The sequence below is a fragment of the Rhincodon typus genome, chromosome 38 (genome assembly GCF_021869965.1).
Source record: "Rhincodon typus isolate 14 chromosome 38, sRhiTyp1.1, whole genome shotgun sequence".
NCBI lineage: Eukaryota > Metazoa > Chordata > Chondrichthyes > Orectolobiformes > Rhincodontidae > Rhincodon > Rhincodon typus.
The window spans coordinates 16,512,129-16,532,760 of NC_063369.1; the positions used below are offsets into that span (position 1 = coordinate 16,512,129).

The following is a 20,632-nucleotide window of genomic DNA, read 5'->3' on the forward strand; positions in this document are numbered from 1 at the left end:
TCCGAAATAATTCCCAGTGATAGCAGACTACAAATATTAAAGGTACATGCTGGTCAGGATAGTGAGTGAATATCCATTTGGCTTACAAAACTCACTTGCCGAAATGTTTAGATCATTCTGAACCAATGTAATATGGTCCATTGTGGGTTCCAGAAGTTATTGTAGAGTTTCCATACCATATGTAAATATTTGATTATGAGCCAGGAAAACAGTCTTTGCAGATCAACTAGTGACCAGATCAAACTCTCAAGCTTTTTAAAATACATGAAGCCCACCAAAGGAAAGCTACTGTGATAACAATCTTACTTTAGGCCTTTTAGTCACCATGAAGACAATATTTAGTTTTCTCATCTGGGAATATATTGCTGTTGTTTGTCTAATATCCACTTACATTTTATTAATAGGAGGGGATCTTGTAAATTGTGTATTCCCATGCATCTGATGCCTTGTCTTTCTAACTAGTAGAGGTTACAGGTTTGGAAGCTGCTGTTAAAGGAGCTTGGGTGAGTTCCTGCAGTGAATCTTGTGGAAGGTACACGCTGCTACCATTGTGCATTGATACTGAATGTCAGTCAAGTCAATTGTTTTGTCCAGAATGGTTTTTTGAGCTGCTTGGAGTGTTGTTGGAACTGCACCCTACCAAATAAGAGGAGAATGTGCCATCACACCCCTGACTTGTGTCTTGTAGGTGGTGGACGGGCATTGGGAGGCAGGATTTGAATTACTCTCAGCAGAATTCCTAGTGTTTGATCTGCTTTTGAAGCCTGATCTACTTATGTAAAGTATGATTTGCCTGGATAGCACGCAAAACAATACTTTTCACTGCATCTCGGTACATGTGACAATAATAAAGCAAATCAAATCAAATCACATTATTAATACTAGTTCAGTTAAGATTCCTTCTGTTTTATTCTCCTGTGGGATGTGGAATGTGGCTGTTGCAGGTGGCCAGCATTTATTGCCCACAGCTAGTTAGCATCTAGTCAATGCCAACCCCAGGATGTTGGTAGTGTAGGATTAAGTGATAATAATGCCATTGAATGTCAAGTAGAGATGGTTGTTTGAGATGGTCATTTATATAATGAATGTTTATATTTATGCATTTGTTGGACGTAGAAAAATGTTCCAGAACCCAGAGATGTGATGGCCTTTTTGCAGTGTCTACTGCACCCACAGACAAGGGAGAAGGCAAGGGAAAAGTCCTGGTCACACACTGTTCTGTTCACTGCTCAGCATTGTCTTGATGCAGCGAGTGCTAACTTCACTAACACTTCCAGATGTTTTCAGCTTCTCCCATCCATTCAATGCATTGAATTCTCTATGTTAAATCCCCCACTTAATGTATGCTGATTTTTTTTTTCCCTTGGTTCTGCCTGGTTGAGAGTTTGGTCTTAATGTCTTTGTAGCTGTTTGGCTGCTTTCACAAACTTGACTAATTACTTGGATATCTGATATACTGCACTTTTTAATTCAGGTCACTTTTGTAGCTCGGAATTAGTAGGAGCCCCAGTACTAATACCGTAGGGCATCCCGTTGTATATAATTTCCATTTTAAAAATTGAATGAGGTTGGTATTTTACAATCTGCTCTCCTGTTAAACTGTGTTGCTTGTCATCTACTAATTGTTTTCATGCAGATATCAATCAAGTTTGTTACTAATAGTTATTTCCCTTTTATTTGGTCTGTTCTGCTGTTGACATAAGGCTGATGCATTTATGGTTACCAGTTTGTTTTACTACCTTGTTGTAAATAAGAATCCAACCCAGCATTCAACTTGATTTGGTATCTCACCACCCCTTCAACCGAAACATACAGTCTGACCATGCCATAGCTATCTACACCCGCCAATGAAATGTGCAAATTGTTGTTTTCAGCAACTAATTTCCCCTCCTACAATCTTCCATGTAAAATGAGAGCGAGATAGAGAGAGCCATAAGAAGCTGGAGAGTACAAAAAATCTTGTCAGAAGATTCTGCGATCATAGCTGATATTATTACTGGGTAAGCCAGATCCCAGACTGAAACCTTGGTTTGATAGATCATGTTTCATTTTCTTCTGGTTTTAACAACCTGGTCATTTTCTGAAACATAAGCATTTTTGTATGCAATCACAGATGATGACGTTGCTGGCTAAGCCATAATTTATTGCCCATCTCTAATTGCCCAGAGGGCACTTAAGAGTTAACCACATTGCAGTGAGTCTGGAGTCACGTGTAGCCCAGACCAGGTAAGGATAGCAGTTTCCTTCCCTAAAGGATTTTAATGAACCAGATGGGTTTTTCAAACGGTCAACAGTGTTTTCATTGTCATCATTAAACTCTTAATTCCAGATTTTTATTGAATTCAAATTCTGCTATCTGAGCCTAGGTCCCCAGAGTATTACCTGGGTCTCTGGATTGACAGTCCAGCGATGATACCGTTAGGCTGTCACCTCCTAAAATATAATGGTAGAGGTTTTTTTTTAAACGATAGAACAAGAGCTTATTCACCAAAAGAAATGAAGACATTCTATTTATAACAGAATAAACCAACTATTTACTTATAACACAAATTTAAAGATTTTTAAATATACAATAAAAGTATAATCGTGTTAATCCCAAGACACTCCTCTATAAATTCCAACAAAAATCCCTTGTGAAGTACCGAAAAGCACCCCTTGTACAGAACTCACATCAGAGGAAATGTATTTTCCTAACACCTTGATAAGCATAATGTAAGTGTGAATTTAAAGCCTAGATTGAAAAGGCTGATAACTTCTTCCTGGACTTCCTTACACCCAAGCTTAAATGTACTCAGCTTCAAGTAACTTCTGCATTGTTTTATTCCAACACTTCTGGTTTGGAGCTATTACTAACTCCTTACTTAGAGCAATCTTGTTTTGTAATAGTCTGCCCTTCTTAGGAACACTGCTTTGTACAACTATCTCTGTGCAAGAACTTCATAGAACTGCAAAAATAAAGTAAAACATTTTTTAAAAGTCTCTCTAAGCTATTAGTGCCTCCCCTAATCTCAAAAAAAATCTATGCCTAGAAATTGCTAGCAGACCATAAAGCATAATTGTTCACCTTGCTAGGTCATACGCATCCTAAAATAAACAAAAACCCACTTGCGCTGTCTCAAACTGTTTTAAAAGAAATCACGATGGCTACAGAAATACTTGCAAGTTAATAACTTCAGACAGACTGAAACGCATGTTACTAACCCAAACCCAAAATAAATAATATTTTAAAAATAGATAAATTCCACAGTTTATATCACAAGACACAAGTACTAACAATCAAGCTTGAAGATGACAGAAAAATGTGGGGGGAACTAAACCTTAATTGGCTAGACTATATCTGCAGTTCATGCCAGCCTGGAGTCTGTTCTTCTTTAAACCCTAAAACACTGAGCAGGTCAGGCAGCATCATGGAAGCAACCAATTATTTCACAAAGGGTCCAAATCTTAAAGATTAACTTGTAGTCTTCACAGATGGTGCTGGATCTGCTCAGTGTTTCTAGCATTTTATGTTCTCATTTTAGATTTCCAAAATGAGCAGCACTTTTATACTTCTTTGGATCTTGTTTGCGCTCATTAATCTTTTGTTTCCTTTCTGCCTATGACAACAAGGAACAACGATGTGGTATTTTTCAAGTTGGATTGAGGCAGAAAGTAATGTCAGGTGCTGCTTTCAGCTCTGCCTTTAAGGAGGGATGTAGTGAACACAGTCATGGGAAGATTTCTTGCTTACCTTTGCAGTTCTGCTTAGATTAGATGTGTTCCTGCTTCCTTTGCAGATATGACTGGTGGGTGGAGCTGACGATTTTGTCATTCTCTCATATCTCTATCTCCATCTACCACATTTTTTGCAGTAACAAGAAGTTGCATTTAAGTAACTTCTTTTAAAGTGGTGAAACATCCCCTGGGACTTATCAAGTATATTAACAAACAAAATTTAGCACAAATGCACAAACGGAGATATTTAGTTAGAAGACGGCTAGGTTTTAATGACTATCTTAAATGAAGGAGAGATGGAAGGAAATTCCAGAGCTTGCAGCCTAGGTAGCTGAAGACAGTTGCCAATGGTGAAACGATTGAAAACAGGAAGATGCAACAACTGACATTGGAGGAGTGCAGAGATCTTGAAGGATTACAGGACTGGAGGAGGTTGCAGAGAAGGGGTGGATAAAGGATGTGAAAGTATGAGTTAGGAGTAAGAGCAGGCCATTTGGCTTGTTGAGCCTGCTACATCATTTAATAGGATTGCGGTGGATTGGTTTGTGTTTCGAATACCACTTTTCATCTACTCCTGATAACTCTTGGTTCCCTTACTTAACAGAAATCTATCTAACACCACATTAAAATTATTCAATGACCCTACCTCCACCACCTTCTGAGGCAGTGAGTTCTGAAGTCATACAAGTCATTTCCTTAAAAGGGCAATGTCTAATTTTAGAATATTAGCCCTTTAAAACTGATCCCTGGTTCTGGTCTCACCTACAAAAGGAAACAGCACATCCACATTTACCTTGTCAAGACTGTTCAGAATTTTATACTCAAATAAGTCTGCGAATTTTAAAAATGCTGGACTGGAAGCCAGTGCAATTCAGTGAGCACAAAGGGTGATGAGTGAATAACACTTGGTGAGTGTTAGGGTTTTGGCATCAGAGTTTTGGGTGAACTGAATCTTATCACTGATCATAAGGTGGTTACAAAAGGAGGCCATTTGATCTGTCATGTTGATGCCACCTTCTGGAACAGTAACTTGCCTCTTTCCACTCTGTAGAGTATGTCTGCTCATTGCTCTTGTGCAGTCTTAAGTCACTGTTTTCTGACTATATACTGTAGCGTAGAGTGTTTAGTAACTGAATCACTGTTCTTTTTGGTATCTTTTCTATCCTGTGACAGCTGAATTTCATTCTTAGTTTGTGCAGTTTAAGAGCCTTGTCAAATAGTAAATACGTATCATTTGAAGGAAATTCTCAATGGTTTATTCATTGTGTATGCATTGAAACAAACTCCATTTCAGAAATTGCTGTGCTGAAAATTGCCCGTTCCCTGAAGTCTTTAAGAAGGAATTAACATGCATTTGGATGCAAAGGCTAGAAGGAGATGGGATATTTCGATTCCTAGATTGGTGTTAAAGTTGTCACATGCTGTACACTGGGTACAATTCCTTGCTCATTTGCTAAATTTGATTTCTAATTTAATGCAACATGTTCACAAAATGAAGTTGAAACCACATTTAGTGTGAAATTACAGCTAATGTTCTTCTGTCAAGTCCTGAGGAAATAAAACAAATCAGAGCTTGGGATAACAAGGTGTAGGGCTGGATGAACACAGCAGTTTTCTGAAGAAGTGTCTAGGCCGGAAACGTCAGCTTTCCTGCTCCTCTGATGTTGTTTGGCCTGCTGTGTTCATCCAGTTCTACACCTTGTTATCTCAGATTCTCCAGCATCTGCAGTTCCTACTAAATCAGAGCTTGGTACCTGGTGTCCCACATTTGGTCATGAGAACATGTGAAACCTCCTTCTTTGTGGAGAGATTGTTTTGTAAATACAGTTTTAGAAGTGGAAAACGCAAATAATTTCCCTCAATGTCAAACTTCTATTTTTTTAGCAGTTTCTTTCAAGAATTTGTTTTTAGAAAAACTAATGATTGGTGGAGAGGTAAAGTCCTATGGTTCAACTTGCACCAATTCTCGATTCTCCCTCACCCTTGTGCTCGTTAAACTATACTGATTTCCAATTAAGAAATGTCATAATTTTTAAAATTCGTGTCCTTGTCAAACCATTCCATGCTCCCCGCCCCCCCCCCCCCCCCCTCCCTGTAATCTCCTCCAGCTCCACAGCCCTCTAAGGTCTCTGCCCTTCTCTAATTCTGGCCTTTTGTGCAAGCATGATTTTAGTTGCTTTGCCATTGTTGACTATGCCTAGGCCTGAAGCTCTGGAATATCTCCCTAAACCTCTCCAACCTGTGACCTTACTTTTTACATTTAAGACATCCCTTAAATTCAACCCCTTTGATCAACCAACCTGTTCAGACATGTTATGCCCCACTCTGGAGCAGGCAGGGGTTATGGACTAAAGGTAGGAAGACTACCATTGTGCCACAAGAACCCTCCATACTTTATTTTATAATGCCTTTGACAAGTGTCTTGGGGCGTCATTCCAAGAAAGAGGCTATGTAAATGTAGTATAAATGACTGTTGTTGCATGGACAAAAAAAACAGGTACCTGTTTGTCATTTTTAACTTGTTTCAATGAATCTTTTTGCCTTCTTTCTTTGTGATTAAAAAAAACTCATTTGGGATTGGCATCCCATATTGGTCTTTATCTGCTGTCGCAGAATTATTTCTAAAGAAACAAAGTGAAATATTTTACCAGTTTACAATTACAGCCTTGTTTTAGATTTAATGGAGGATGATAGCAGACAGATACAAATGAAGGTGCCTGTGATTATTAGCAGTTTCAGCATTGAGGCTAAAAATAATCACATGACTAAGTCACATGAAATAGTGCCCAAATCAGCTGTACCAAATGTAAGAGCTGAGTTCCAATTTACTGGAAAATGCGCTCCTATAAAGTGATAAACCAGTTTTTTTTTCCCTCTTTGGAGAAGGGCAGGTATGCTTCCAAGCATTTATAAAAGAATAAATTGTCAACATTTTCAATCCCCACCTCTGTATATCCTTGTCCTCTTTTGTGCTTCCCTCCCCCCTTTGCTTCCCATAGTCTAGCTCTGGTCTCGTTCCTCCATGTTGTGTTAAGTCTTGATCGCCTCCCGCTCCTCTTTGCCAGTAACATGGTTCTAGTCCTGCTCTCTGTTGCTGACCTCAGCCAATAGTTCAGGGGCTATAGTAAAAGATTGCACAGGGTTATAGAGTGAGCACTCCTTAACAAGCTCCATTTTGTCATGTGTGCACAGAATGAGTCCAATGGACCACTGGAGCTCCACTACCCGAGTAAAGCAGAATTTCCATTTACAGAATGTGAGTTTTTTTCTATTATCGCCATTTGTCATCGTCACTGCTTTCTAAACCACAGCTTTGAGTATTGCTGATAAACAGTGCATGCCTTAACCACTTCATTATTTGTGTCAGCTAAGTCGCAAATAATTGCAAATTGATCTTGCTTTATTGTGGAACTGAATGGCTGCTGATACAGTGCAAGTTAGTGTAAATGTGTTTTTTTTAGGTGTTAGAAATGGTATCAGTACTAGTCATTTGTCCTTGTGTCCTCTCGCTGGGCTGTCACAGAGTATCTTGCTGTTGTGTAGATCTAATATATTGATGGGGGTGGACAAGAGACTTTCAAGTATGACTGACCATATTTGAAAGGTGTGCACTGAATGCAGATTGGCATGTTTGCTAAGTGTGCCTTCAGAGTCATATTACATGCTTTACTCTTTGCCGTTTCATAGCTGCCCATTTCAGTGATTGTGTTGAACAGGCAGCAGAAACTCTAAACTGAACGTTTTGCCTGAATTTCCAAAGGTTTATTGAAAGAGCGACATGCCTGAAACTATCGAATCACTGGTCTGCAGCCAGCAGGAAGTTGTTTTTATTGTGTTCTTGCTTTCGTTGAGTAACCAGCTGGAAGCAGCGTGTATCAGTATCAGTGCTGCTGTGGGCTGCTGCTGTTTAATGTGTATAATAGGAAGGTGTGCGGTTTGCTGCAGACTGCTCAGCCAGCCGGTGCATTAGTTGCCTTGCTGAGTGAAGCCAGGATGTTGTTCGAGTCTCGCTGGTAAAATTAACTCCCTTTCTCTCTGCCGTCTAACTGCTGATGCCAAGAGCCAAAGAAAGAAGAATCCTACGGATCTATGTTTTAAAATCATGAATCAGTGTTCAGAGGTGACCTGTCAACAATCTACTGATCATAAAGGTTCGAAGATGTCCTCTGCCTTGCAAAAACTTGAGAACTTGGCCATAAGAATATTTAACAGGAGTACAAGGGGCTCTCCACAGGACTTTGAGACAGGTTCAGAAAGTGATAGCCGACAGGAGTCGGAGTACTGTTTAGCCTGGAACTTGCACAGTAAGTGTCTATTTATGTGTTAAAAGGCTTCCTTTTTTAGATCAATTTAATGCTTGACTGAATTCCCCTGCTACTGTTAATTAAATGCTCAATGTGGTATCATTTCTTAATTGCAGTGTACCTGAATATTTGCTCATAGCTGAAGGGCTTTGAGCTGTAATGAAGTGTCTGAATTAAGAGCACTGTGAAAAGCCATTTGCTTGATCTGCTGTGCAGTACTTTGATTGAAAACCCACAGGCAACGTTGTACTTTAGGACCAAGTGCAGGTGCTACAGCTCCTTGTGCAGTGGACCCAATCAGCTCATCACCCACCTTATTCTCACTTGAATGTTTATCAGGACTAAATAGCTCACTCTAATGCTGGGTTTTATGTGTCAGTGTTACCACCAAGACAGCTGGGTCGAATTCAGAACAGCAGTTGGTTTCCCAGTTTGTTCAAGTGCTTCCTGTGAGTTCGAGAACACACTGTAATTTGTTGCTTCAGTTTCTCTTGGAAAAAGTAGGGGGCTGAGCTAGTGCATGCTGGCCTGTCATCCATGGGACTTGAATTTGGATCCAGCTGCCAGTAATGAAGTCAAACTCTCCGTACTTGTCTTGTTAGTCACTGGGATCCCAACATAAAATGCCCCTGGCCAGTTTCTACTTGGTTTGCAATGTGTTTCGACCCAGAACACTTCTACTGCAATAGGTTTCATTCCCCTGAGTTTGGAGTAAAAGAGTGGAAGATTCATTTTGTATGAATATTCCTGACCTTGGGAGTGTCTGCTCCATTCAGTGCTTGTATTGAAAATTGCACTATCATAAAGCATTGAAGGAGGCCATTTGGTCTGTTGCACCTGTGCTGCCTCTCTGAAAAGCTATCCAAATAGTTCCATTCCCCTTCTGATTTCCTAGAGTTCTGCAGACATTTCCATTTCAAATGTGTATTCTATTCAGTTTTTGTGAGTCCCGATTAAATCTGCTTCCACCACCGTTTTAGGCAGTGCATTCCAGATTATAACTTGGTTCTTTAAGACAGCTAACTAAACAAAATCTCTTCCTATCCCCACTGGTTCTACTACCAATTATCTTAAATCTGTGCCCTTTGGTTACCAACAACCACTCAAGAGAAAACTGTTTCTGTTCATTAACTCTATTAAAGCCCTTTATTTTAACAGCTTTATCAACTTATCCTGCCATCTACGAACATTTATGCATGGGAACCGTCAGCTCTCATTGTTCCTTGGCCCCGTGTAAAATTACCCCATTTTGTAAATTCCTGTCCCCCTTCATCCCAATATGACATGACTTCACACTTCTCTTTAGTTTTGTGTTTGCCTATTTTATTAGCTTATTCACTTTCATCCAAGTTTTGTGCCACCTTCAGTCTTTAAAATTGCACCATGTAGACCCAAGGCCAGGTCATTAATTTGTGTAATAAGGAACAACTTCCCTTGATACCAGCTCCTTTGGGAGTGCCATTGTCCACTTCCTTCCAGTTTGAAAAACAAAAGTTCAAAGTTACTCCATCTGCTTTCAAATTTGTATCCAATCTGTTGTTCGCCCTTTAACATCATAGACTTCAATTTTGCAAACAGGTCTACTAATACAGCATCTTATTAATTGTCTTTTGGTAGAATGTACTACATTCATTGTTCTTTTCTGTTTTTACTCGCAAAAACTCATAGAAAATTGTTACATTTGTCAGCAGTAATATCTGTCACCTTGATGTGCAAAATTCACAGACACAGAAAAAGTCAGAACTTCTTTTGGCCCTCCTTGTGGCTTCCAGTAGGTAAAGTCACCAAGGAAATATTATCCTCGTGAAGAAGATTCAGTATTTATCGATTAGTTACTCCAGACTTAGATGATGGTTAGAACCTTGGTAAACCTTGTGGCGTGCTGGAACCAGTCTGGCCTCTGTATTGCAAAAAATGATAGAAAGGCTGTAGATGGTGCAAAAAAATGATACTAAGAACCGAGGGAGCAATGGTCATTCAAAACCAAATATGCTGGGGCTCCTTCTTTAGAACAGAATATTTCTGAAGCAGTAAATACTGTAGAGTAGATTTAGAAAAGATTCTGTCTGTGTGGCAAACCAAAATTATAGACCGTAAATATGATGGTCACTGATAAAGCTAATAAAAAAATCAAGAATACTTTTATCCAGGGATTGATAAGAATGTGAACTTGCTACAGTTCGGCATAAATGTATAAACAGGGAATCTCAATAAGCACTTGAGGGAAATTGGATGCGCGGATAGGATGACATAAAGTAAGGTGGGAGAATGCTTGTGGGGAATAAGAGTGCAGGCATAGAACATTTGAACCGAATGGTCTGCTTCTGTGCTGTAGCATTCAATATAATTCATTCAGTGTGATATATTTAGTTAAATCCTGAATCGTGCTGGCTTCAGTTCTGTTCAGCTTCAATTTGATCTTTAAAATAATACCCTTGTCTCACTCTTCTCTAGCTCTATCTGTTTGAAAACTCTAGAAATAATATTAAATGTGAAACTAAAAGATGTCAAATTCAGAAGATGGAAGGCGCTCCCTTAATGTCCGTTGGTTTGAAATGTCAGAGATCTGGCTTTTTATTCCCACTGAATGTATTCTTTTACCTGCCGTTAAGATTGTCCCCGCATCGAGTAGTTGACTATTACCAGATAATGAATATGAATCTGACCATTTGTTGACATGATCTACACGGCATCATTCTTCAACAAAGCTACTGTGCATGCTTAAGGTATCTTCCATTTGGAAAACACTATAGTATGTTTTACTTCAATGCAAGGTCAGGGTGGGCTGACGTACTTGTGGCTTCATTGCCTTGTCAGGAGCTGAACAGTGGCGCACGAGCACACTGCTGTCTTTTGCTGCGGAGGACATACAGGCCTGGTTCACAAGGAGTGTTTCCAGTCCCTCTGGAGATTTCAAAGAGGATTGTTTACTTGTTACACTAGCTGTGGAAATAAGTAGAGTGGAAGTGAATTCTAGGGCGGCTGAAACTGTGAAGAGAATTGTTAACTATTTTAGTGTTTTACAGTGCTCTGTCAAAATTTAATGACAAAAAGATTCTGGACTCTTATCGACAAGTTGAGATTTTATGCTATGATGTTGTAAAGCTTTTTTTTGACCGATTCAAAGTGCTGAGGTGGGGTAGTAAATCACTTTGGCGGAACACTGACAATACCATGTTTAGTGAAGCTACCTGTTGAACTTGCCATTGATCTTTCTGGGGGGGAAGAAATAGAATGCCCTGATTCTGGTGCACAGCCAACCCAAAGTAACTTACCAGTGCATGTTCCAAGCCATGGAGAAAATGATACAATGATGTCCATAAACAGCACAGACTTCCCTGATGGTTCTGTGGGTTTGACCAACACAGAGCTAAACCACTAAATTGAGAAGCCACTAACTTGCATTATTGCTCCATACTACCTTCGCTGATCGCAGCTGGGCAACACCAGGGGCCACTACCTTTCTGACATTGCTGTGGATTGGTGGAAAATCAGCCACTCTTAATTGCTATCCTCTGACCATTGATGAAAATTTGTGTTTGTTGATGCACATTAAAGAAGGAAATGGTCTTGCCAGCTTTAATGTTTTTATGACTCCCTGCTCTTTCTATTTATTGTGCTTTCTGTACTAATGGAAAATGTATGGACAGCACATATAAAGCTATAACACTGACTTAGACAAGGTTAGCTATCCTCCCAGGCTGTTTGATGGATCATAGGAGCATTGTGATTCTGGTTCCATTTTCTCCTGGATTATTAAATCCATCTAAATACTTATGAGAGGCCATGGATCAGTACATGGACACAACTATTGAAGAAATAGTAGAGACACTATTAAATATATTCAATAATTGGTTAGATTAAAAAGCTGTGTTAGCTAAGACTATTTCTAAAATTAAGATGGGAGACATATCCTCGGTCTGTAGACCAATCACTTTAACATTGGTGTTATGAAAACCAATACAATCCCAAACAGAGAAATATTCAGAAACTAAAACTGTAATAACAAATAATCGATGTGTCAAGTGGAGGGAATTTCAATCGCGGCATTCAGGAGGGAATTGAATTATTATCAGAAAAGGAAAAATGTGCAGAGAGATTTAATAAACGACAGGACATTAGGTAGTTCAGAGGAACAGAGGGATCTTGGAGTAATTATTCACAGATCCCTGTAGTCAGCAGAGCATGTAAATAAGATAGGGGATAAGAGGTTCAGCAGGATGTTGCCTGGGATGAAGCAATTGTGCCAAAAGGAGAGACTGGATAGGCTTGGATTGTTTTCTTTAGAGCAGAGAGGTCTGAGGGGGGCCATGATTGAGGTGTATAAGATTATAAGGGATATGGGCAGAGTGAGTAGGGAGCAGCTTTTCTCCTTGGTTGAGGGGTTAATCAGAAGGGGATATAGTTTGATTTGATTTATTATTGTTACATTTTTCGCATTACGGTGAAAAGTATTGTTTTCTGTGCTGTACAGGCAAAGATTTGTGTGCTGTATAGTTTTAATGTGAGGGGATTTAATAAAAAACTTTCCCACTCAGAGGATGGTGGGAATCTGGAATGCACTGTATGGGAATGTGGTGGAGGCCGGAAACCTTGCAACGTTTAAAAAACATTTGGTTAAGCACTTGAACTATCATAACATTTAAGGATATGGGACAAGAGCAGGAAGTTGGGATTAGTGTGTCTTTAGTGGTAGTTATTGTTAGTGTAGGCTCAATGGGCTGAAGGGTTTTTCTGCACTATGTGACTCTATGACTGAATGGGGAGAAAGCCATTGTCCTTCAGAGAGTCAGTACAGAAAGAATGGGCAAAGTAGCGTCCTTCTGTGCTGTGATTCATTGTCTAATATAATATAAGAGCATGTCAATGCTCACAGTTGTGGTCCACATGTGAATGTGTTAGAATCCCTATGGAGATCAACAAACGAAAGGAACCAAATTTACCAAACATTACCAATGGGGGTATAAAAGTTGACAAGATTTTGCACTAACATAACATTTACACTAACAATCAAATGCACCTCTGTGGTTAGCGCCATTGCCTCACAGAGCTAGGGACCCAAGTTCCCTGGGATGCTCTTCAGAGGACCATTGTAGACTCGATGGGCCGACTGGCTTCAATAAAGCTTGAATTAACAGGCAAATCACCGTCAATATAAGTTGTAAATTATGCTTTAAATAATAGATATAACAAAAGAAAGTTCTCATGATGTACTAGGCAGTCCATTCTGTGTATATGGCATGGATTTCAGACACAAATACCTTCAAACCTCCGATCTTCAGGTGCTACTGCAGTGCCTTTTCCTTGAAAGATTGAACCATCAATTCTCATCCAATTTCCCTTTAGCCCAGCTTCACCTGACGCGCTCCTCCAGAATCTTCTCAGCTTTGCCTGATGGTGAGGAATCTTCTCAACTTTGCCTGATGGTGTTATTTTTATCTGAAATCAAAGGTGGCCCTGTGCACTAAATTTCCAGTTCTGGGCATCAATATCTTCAAAATAATTGAGACAGCAGCAAACTTTTTTTACAGCACCTCTTATGTAATAAAACATCTAAAGACACTGCACTAGTGTTATCAAACAAAGCTTGACACTGAGGCACTATGCAAGATGACCAAAAGCTTGGGCTAAGAAAGGAAGTTTTAAGGGGTATCTTAAAGGGACAAAAAAGACAAAGAGTTAAAGAATGAATTCAAGATCTTAGGACCCCTTAGTGATGGAATGCTTAAAAGTCAGGGATGCTCAAGGAACCAGAGTTAAAGGAATGCAGACCTCTGAAGATTGGAGAGTTGGAGGAGATTACAGCTCTTAGGATGAGGTGAGATTATGGAGGGATTTGAAAGCAAGACTATTTAACCGGGTGCCAATAAAGGTTAACGCATTGAAGAGCTCCCTAGCAGGGAAGAAGATAGACCGTAGGAAGCTGCCAGGCATGCATAAGAACACTCAAATCTAGAAGTAGCAAATGCATGGATGAGTTTCACCAGAAGGTGAGGTAAAGTAAGGGCCAAATCAGATAATGTTGCAGAGGTGGAAGGAGACCATTTTTCTGTTGGTGCAATTCTGTCTTTGGAAATTCATCTGGGTTCAAATAAAACAACAGGGCTATATTTAAATTATAATTCACTTATAATGTGCTTGGAGTCACTGCTGAGAGAAGTGATGAGTCACTACAATCAGTGCAAATTCTTTTTTAATCCAACTGAGTGGATTTTGCCCATTGTGCAATAAATGGCTGTCTCAGCAAATAACTCCTCATTTTAACAACAATGGAGTGCAAGTCTTTGTGAACTCTGTAATGGAAAGTTGTGCAGATGTTTCAGGTTGGGGAGTGTAGCTACTAAACATGCAAAGGAAGCAGCAAATATTGGAAGATGGTGAGTTCATTTGGATTTTAAAAAAATTAGTTGCAGGATGAGGGCTTTGCTGGCTAGGCCAGCATTCATTGCCCATCTCTGATCATCTTGAGAACAGTTGATTGTCAAGCACATTGCTGTGGGTCTGGAGTCACATGTAGGCCAGACCAGGTAAGGATGGCAGTTTCCTTCCCTAAAGGACATTAGTGAACCAGATGGGTTTTTCCTGACAATCAGCAATGGTCATCATTAGACTTTTCATTACAGTTTTTTTTATTGAATTCATATTCCACCATCTGTCATGGCAGGATATGAACCCGGATCCCCAAAATATTACCTGCATCTCCAGATTAATAGTCTAGCAATAATACCACGAGGCCATCGCCTCCCCCTAACAACTGAATACCATTCCCGAAACAACACCTGGATTACATTGAATAAATAGTTCCATGATTGTATTGCATTAAGTAGCTCCTCCAGCAGACTAGTAGTTAAAAATGACACATTTGGCCTAGCTGAGGTGATATCTGTGCTATGTGTACATGTACTGTAATGTGCATGAACAGTATGTTCACAACAATTTTATTTAGCATGGGAGATGTTAATATGCGAAACCATTTTAATTCTTCTTTGGATATGAGCAACTTTGATGAAGTAACACTTCTTATCCCGAAAGCATTATAGAGCTAGCCATGTTGTGCAAGACTGGAGTCATTTGTGGGGCAAGAGCAGGAAAAGGCAGGAAGCTTCTTCTCTGGAAGGCATCAGTGGGGTTAATAATTGCCCACCAGCTCTTGTAGTACTTTCCTGGAGCAAGATTTAATGAATTCAGTTTAACAATATACATTTCACTGGAGGTTTTAACTCGTATCTGTACCTAGTTTTGCCATGTGTATGTGTGAGTGAGATGTAGTTTTCTTGGTAACCGCCAGGGTAGGAAAAATAAACTGACCTTTTCCCTTTTAAATATAAAAGGCTTGCTACTGTATGATTTATAACCAACACCCTCACTCCAAGGGCAGGAAACACACATCCACATTCAAATGAGATGACAAGGTGTAGAGCTGGATGAACACATCAGGCCAAGCAGCATCAGAGGAGCAGGAAGGCTGACGTTTTGGGCCTAGACCCTTCTTCAGAAATGGGGGAGGGGAAGGGGGTTCTGAAATAAATAGAGAGAGAGGGGGAGGCGGATAGAAGATGGACAGAGGAGAAGATAGGTGGAGAGGAGACAGACAGGTCAAAGAGGCAGGGATGGAGCCAGTAAAGGTGAGTGTAGGTGGGGCGTTAGGTCAGTCCAGGGAGGACGGACAGGTCAAGGGGGCGGGATGAGGTTAGTAGGTAGGAGATGGGGGTGCGGCTTGAGGTGGGAGGAGGGGATAGGTGGGACGAAGGACAGGTTAGGGAGGCGGGGACAAGCTGGGCTGGTTTTGGGATGCGGTAGTGGGAGGGGAGATTTTGAAGCTTGTGAAGTCCACATTGATACCATTGGGCTGCAGGGTTCCCAAGCGGAATATGAGGTGCTGTTCCTGCAACCTTTGGGTGGCATCGTTGTGGATCTGCAGGAGGCCCAGGATGGACATGTCGTCTGAGGAATGGGAGGGGGAGTTGAAATGGTTTGCAACTGGGAGGTGCAGTTGTTTAGTGCGAACCAAGCGTAGGTGTTCTGCAAAGCGGTTCCCAAGCCTCCGCTTGGTTTCCCCGATGTAAAGGAGGCCACAACGGGAACAGCGGATACAGTATACCACATTAGCAGATGTGTAGGTGAACATCTGCTTGATGTGGAAAGTCTTCTTGGGGCCTGGGATGGGGGTGAGGGAGGAGGTGTAGGGGCAGGTGTAGCACTTCCTGCGGTTGCAGGGAAAAGTGCCGGGTGTGGTGGGGCTGGAGGGGAGTGTGGAGCAGACAAGGGAGTCCCGGAGAGAGTGGTCCCTCCAGAAAGCAGATAAGGGTGGGGAGGGAAAAATGTCTTTGGTGGTGGGGTCGGATTGCAGATGGCGGAAGTGTCGGAGGATGATGCGTTGGATCTGGAGATTGGTGAGGTGGTATTTGAGGATGAGGGGGATTCTGTTTTGGTTGTTATTGCGGGGAGGGGGTGTGAGGGATGAGTTGCAGGAAATGCGGGAGACACGGTCGAGGGCGTTCTCGATCACTGAGAGGGGGGACGTTGCGGTCCTTGAAAAACGAAGACATCTGAGATGTACAGGAGTGGAATGCCTCATCCTGATTGAATCTGTTATAAGGGAATTGAGTGATTTTTCCCTTGGTTATCTTCATTTCTGTTATAATAAAATTATGTTTTATTATTAAAACAAAGACTGAAAGATTGAGTGGTTGTGTTTTAGTGACAGATTACTTACTTCAGTCACAAAAAAAGTTATGCTCTATTCCACCATGATCCTGTGTTGGGGATTTGACTTGTCTGGTACTAACATTAGCTGGGTATTCCCTCATAACAGTGAGGGCAACCAGGTTATAAGAGCATTTGTGAATATCTGGGGCCCAAGAACTGATGCTTGTTCTATGCCACATGCCAGCACCCTCAATTCCAGAACAATCCATTTATTCCAACTCTGTTTCCTGTCTACTAATCAATCCATGCCAGTTTACTACCACCAATCTTATGTGCTTTGACCTTGCATACTAAGCTCTTATCTGGGACTTTACTAAAGGTTTTCTGAAAATCCAAGTACATGACATCCATTGATTTTTCCCTCATCTATTCTGCTTGTTATATCTTCAAAAATCTCCATTAGGTTTTTCAATATGGTTTTCCTTTCATAAATCCATGCTGACATTGTGTTTTAAGTGTCATGTTATTAGATCTTTTGTAAAGACTCCAGCTTTTTCCGTACTACTGTGTTAGGCTAACCATTCTGTAATTCCAAGTTTTATGACTCCCTCTTGTTTTTAAACAGTGAGGTTACATTGCCACCCTGTAATCTGCTGTTTCAGAATCTACAGAGTCTTGGTAGATGACAACCAATGCATCCACTATTTCCATAGCTACTTCCTTTTTTTACACTAGGATGCAGACAATCAGGCCCTGGGGATTTATCAGCTCTCAGTTCCAAGTCAGCCTGGTTCCAAAATCAAAAAAGAAAATTTATTACAAATAAAAAGTACTTCAACAAATGCACATTGACAATAAAAGATTCAGACTGTGCAACGATAGGTGTGAATTTCAACTGCCAAACTTAACATGAGGCAGATCTGATTAAAAAACTATGATCAGCACCCCATAACACTGTTGATGACACCTTCCATCACTTTACTGATGATCGAGAGTAAACTGATAGGGCAGTAATTGGATGAGTTGAATTTGTCCTGTTTATTGTGTACAGGACATAGCTGGGTAATTTTCCACATTGCCAGGTAATGCCAGTGTTGTAACTGTACTGGAACAGCTTAGCTCATGGAGCAGTAAGTTCTGGAGCACAAGTCTTTAGTGCTATTGCTGGAATGTAGTCAGGGTGCATGACCTTTGTTGTATCCAGTGTTTCCAACTAATTCTTCATATCACATGAAGTGAATCGGACTAGCTGAATACTGGCATCTCTGATGCTAGGGACCACTAGAGGAGGCCAAGATTTTTCTTTCACTTGGTACTTCAGGCTGAGGGGCTGCAAATACTTCAGCCTTCTCTTTTGCGTTGATGTGCTGTGCTCTTCCATCATTGAGGATGGGGATATTTATGGAGCCACCGCCTTCAGTGAGTTGTTTAATTTTCCACCACCATTCACAATTTGATGTAGCAGGACTGCAGAGCCTAGATCTGACCTGTTTGTTGTGGGATTGCTTAGCTCTGTTGACCACTTGCTGTTTATGCCAGTCGGCATGCAACTAGTCCTGTCTTGTAGCTTCACTGGGTTATCACCTCATTTTTAGGAATGCCTGGTACTGCTACTGGCATGCCCCCCTGCACTTTCCTTTGAACCAGGCTTGATGGTACTGGTTGAGTGGGAGATATTCTGGACCATTAGGTTACAGATTGTGCTGGATTACAATTCTGTTGCTGTTGAAGGCCCACAGTGCCTCATGGATGTCCATTTTGATCTAGATCTGTTCAAATTCTGTCCCATTTAGCATGGTGATAGTGCCACACAACATAATGGAGGGTATTCTCAATGATTGTGATGCACATCAAAAATGGGAAAGGAGCCTATATCCCAAGTGAGTGATGATGTGCAGCAATCAGCGATGTAGAGGCTGCTATGATTGAAAACAGCTGGTAGGACTGACCACATCATGATTAGGAAAGGGTGGAGCCCAAAATAGACCTTAGGAAGATGGAATTTGAGGAGGTGAGGAGGAAACTAAGAAAGCAAAACAGTGACTCGTTGGAAAGGAGGTGTGCACATGATAGAATGCATTGCTGACATTACCCAGCCCCTATATTCCATTCCCACTGGGAAAGAAGCAAGTGCAACGGAAGAAAAAGGAACCATTGTCAGCCGAAGGTGAAATTTATGTGGAAGACACGGCAAACAAGGAGTAACAGTAAGTTTACAGATGGTTTAAAGGATTGACATAATACAGGAAAGTATGGTTGGTGAAGGGGCTGATGTAAAATTGAATTCATTAAATTTGCATGATGACAGGAACCATAATCTGAGAGGCTTTAGAAGTGCATGCAGCAACCAGACAGTTGAGATAACAGTTGGGTTCTTTAAGGATATCAAGGTTGAGATTTCAAACGAATATTGTTACTTTTTACACTGATTTTGTGGAGTTGAACTGTTTCTTTTTATGGGATGTTACTAACAATTGATCCCAGTGAACCCAATAACTGAGTCAAGGAAGCTGCCAGGTGATTTGAGGCAACTCAGAGCGTACTCCCCAAGACCAAAGCAAAGTAGATATGGCCAATAGCGCAGCAACATTTCTAGGTGAGAATGAGAAAATGTTAAGTCAGAGGGAATATTAATGTACAAGCAGATGTTAAAAAAGGAAGGAACTTTTGACCATGAAGCTTATGGCTGATATGACTATGTGTGAACACTGTAAATTGAAACCAAATTAACAGGTCTGAATTAGTGATGTACACTATTTTTGACAAATTCACTCAAATAGCAGCACCAACACTTGACATTAGTTCATTTATATCATACAAGTGTGCCTATTTGAATTTATCAAGAAAAGAGAACTGCAGCTAATAACTAATCATTTTGTAAAGGTGCACAAGCCATCGGTAGCAACCTATGGAAAGCAATTAGAATTTTGTGTGGCATTTCTTTGAGTCCTTGTCAAAATGTACTGTATTGTACTTTGTCTGCATTTGACTTTGGAATTTCCATACTTGGAGTAATCTGTCCAATTTGCATTGTCTCTCATGTGAAAGATATTATGGTTTGGAAAATAGATGCAGTAGAGCATGAGCAGAATAATATGAAATATTACATTCTGAGAACCCACTACAAAAGGAAGAATTTTTTCCTTTGTGGAACTTATACTTAAAATCAATATGATTCGAGGTTTTTTAGAAATGTTGAAGGGGTGGATATTGTCCAGTGAGACCCATTCTAATGCCCTCTTTAGCAAATCTTTGGAGAGGAGTGATACTTGGAGGGAAGACTGTCAAACGTAATAATTTATAAATTAGAAGGTAAAGATCAGAGCTTTAGCAACATCTGAGAGAGGCAATATTGAAACACCCAGAAGAGATCTGTAGACTAGCAAGAGGGAAATGAAGACACTTGAAATTGAGTTCTTTGCCTAAGCTACTTGGAGGGCATGGGAAATGCGTAATATGGATGATATATATTTTGATTTCACTTTTTAATGCATTGTTAGCTGCGATAGGGTTAGGCCAATAGTTCCACATGGCTGATAAATACAGAATGTTGTTTGCTTCTCATGTGCCTTGAAACTGGCTGAGTCAGGTGAACCAACCTGATGAGGCAAGGAAGGGGGTAAATTGATTTGCCTCAGGATTCGCCTTTTAGGTATTTCCTAGGACTCCACCGGACGATAGAGCAGTGCTCCAAAAGCTTGTCTTTTTAAAAAGACCTGTTGACTATCAACTGGTGTCATGTGACTTCTGACTTTGTCCACCCCAGTGCAACACTGGCACCACCACGTCATAGGTATATCCTGGTCATAATTTCTACTAGTCACTCTATTGCACCAGGGACATTCTGGTACTGGAGCGAATACAATGCTGACAGTTAAATTGATCCTTGGAAAGGCACAGAACTTATTAAAGAAGGCCTCAATAAGGTGCTTACATAGATATGTTTGTTTGATATTTTTGCAACA

At 40.5% G+C, this 20,632-nt stretch overlaps 1 protein-coding gene across 3 annotated transcripts in view; it reads left to right on the forward strand.

The window, feature by feature from the left end:
* LOC109910402 (cAMP-dependent protein kinase catalytic subunit alpha-like) overlaps positions 1-20,632 on the forward strand; it is a 159,262-nt gene that overhangs the window by 30,830 nt on the left and 107,800 nt on the right. The window contains exon 1 of one of the 3 annotated variants that reach the window (XM_020509573.2): positions 7,613-8,018. The exons of 1 other annotated variant lie outside the window; for it this stretch is intronic. In XM_020509573.2, coding sequence (XP_020365162.1) covers positions 7,817-8,018 — 202 coding nt within the window. In that variant the 5' untranslated portion in view covers positions 7,613-7,816. Of the gene's footprint in view, positions 1-7,612; positions 8,019-18,787; positions 18,875-20,632 lie in introns of those variants that run through there. One more of the 3 variants, XM_048617994.1, reaches the window with a different exon arrangement.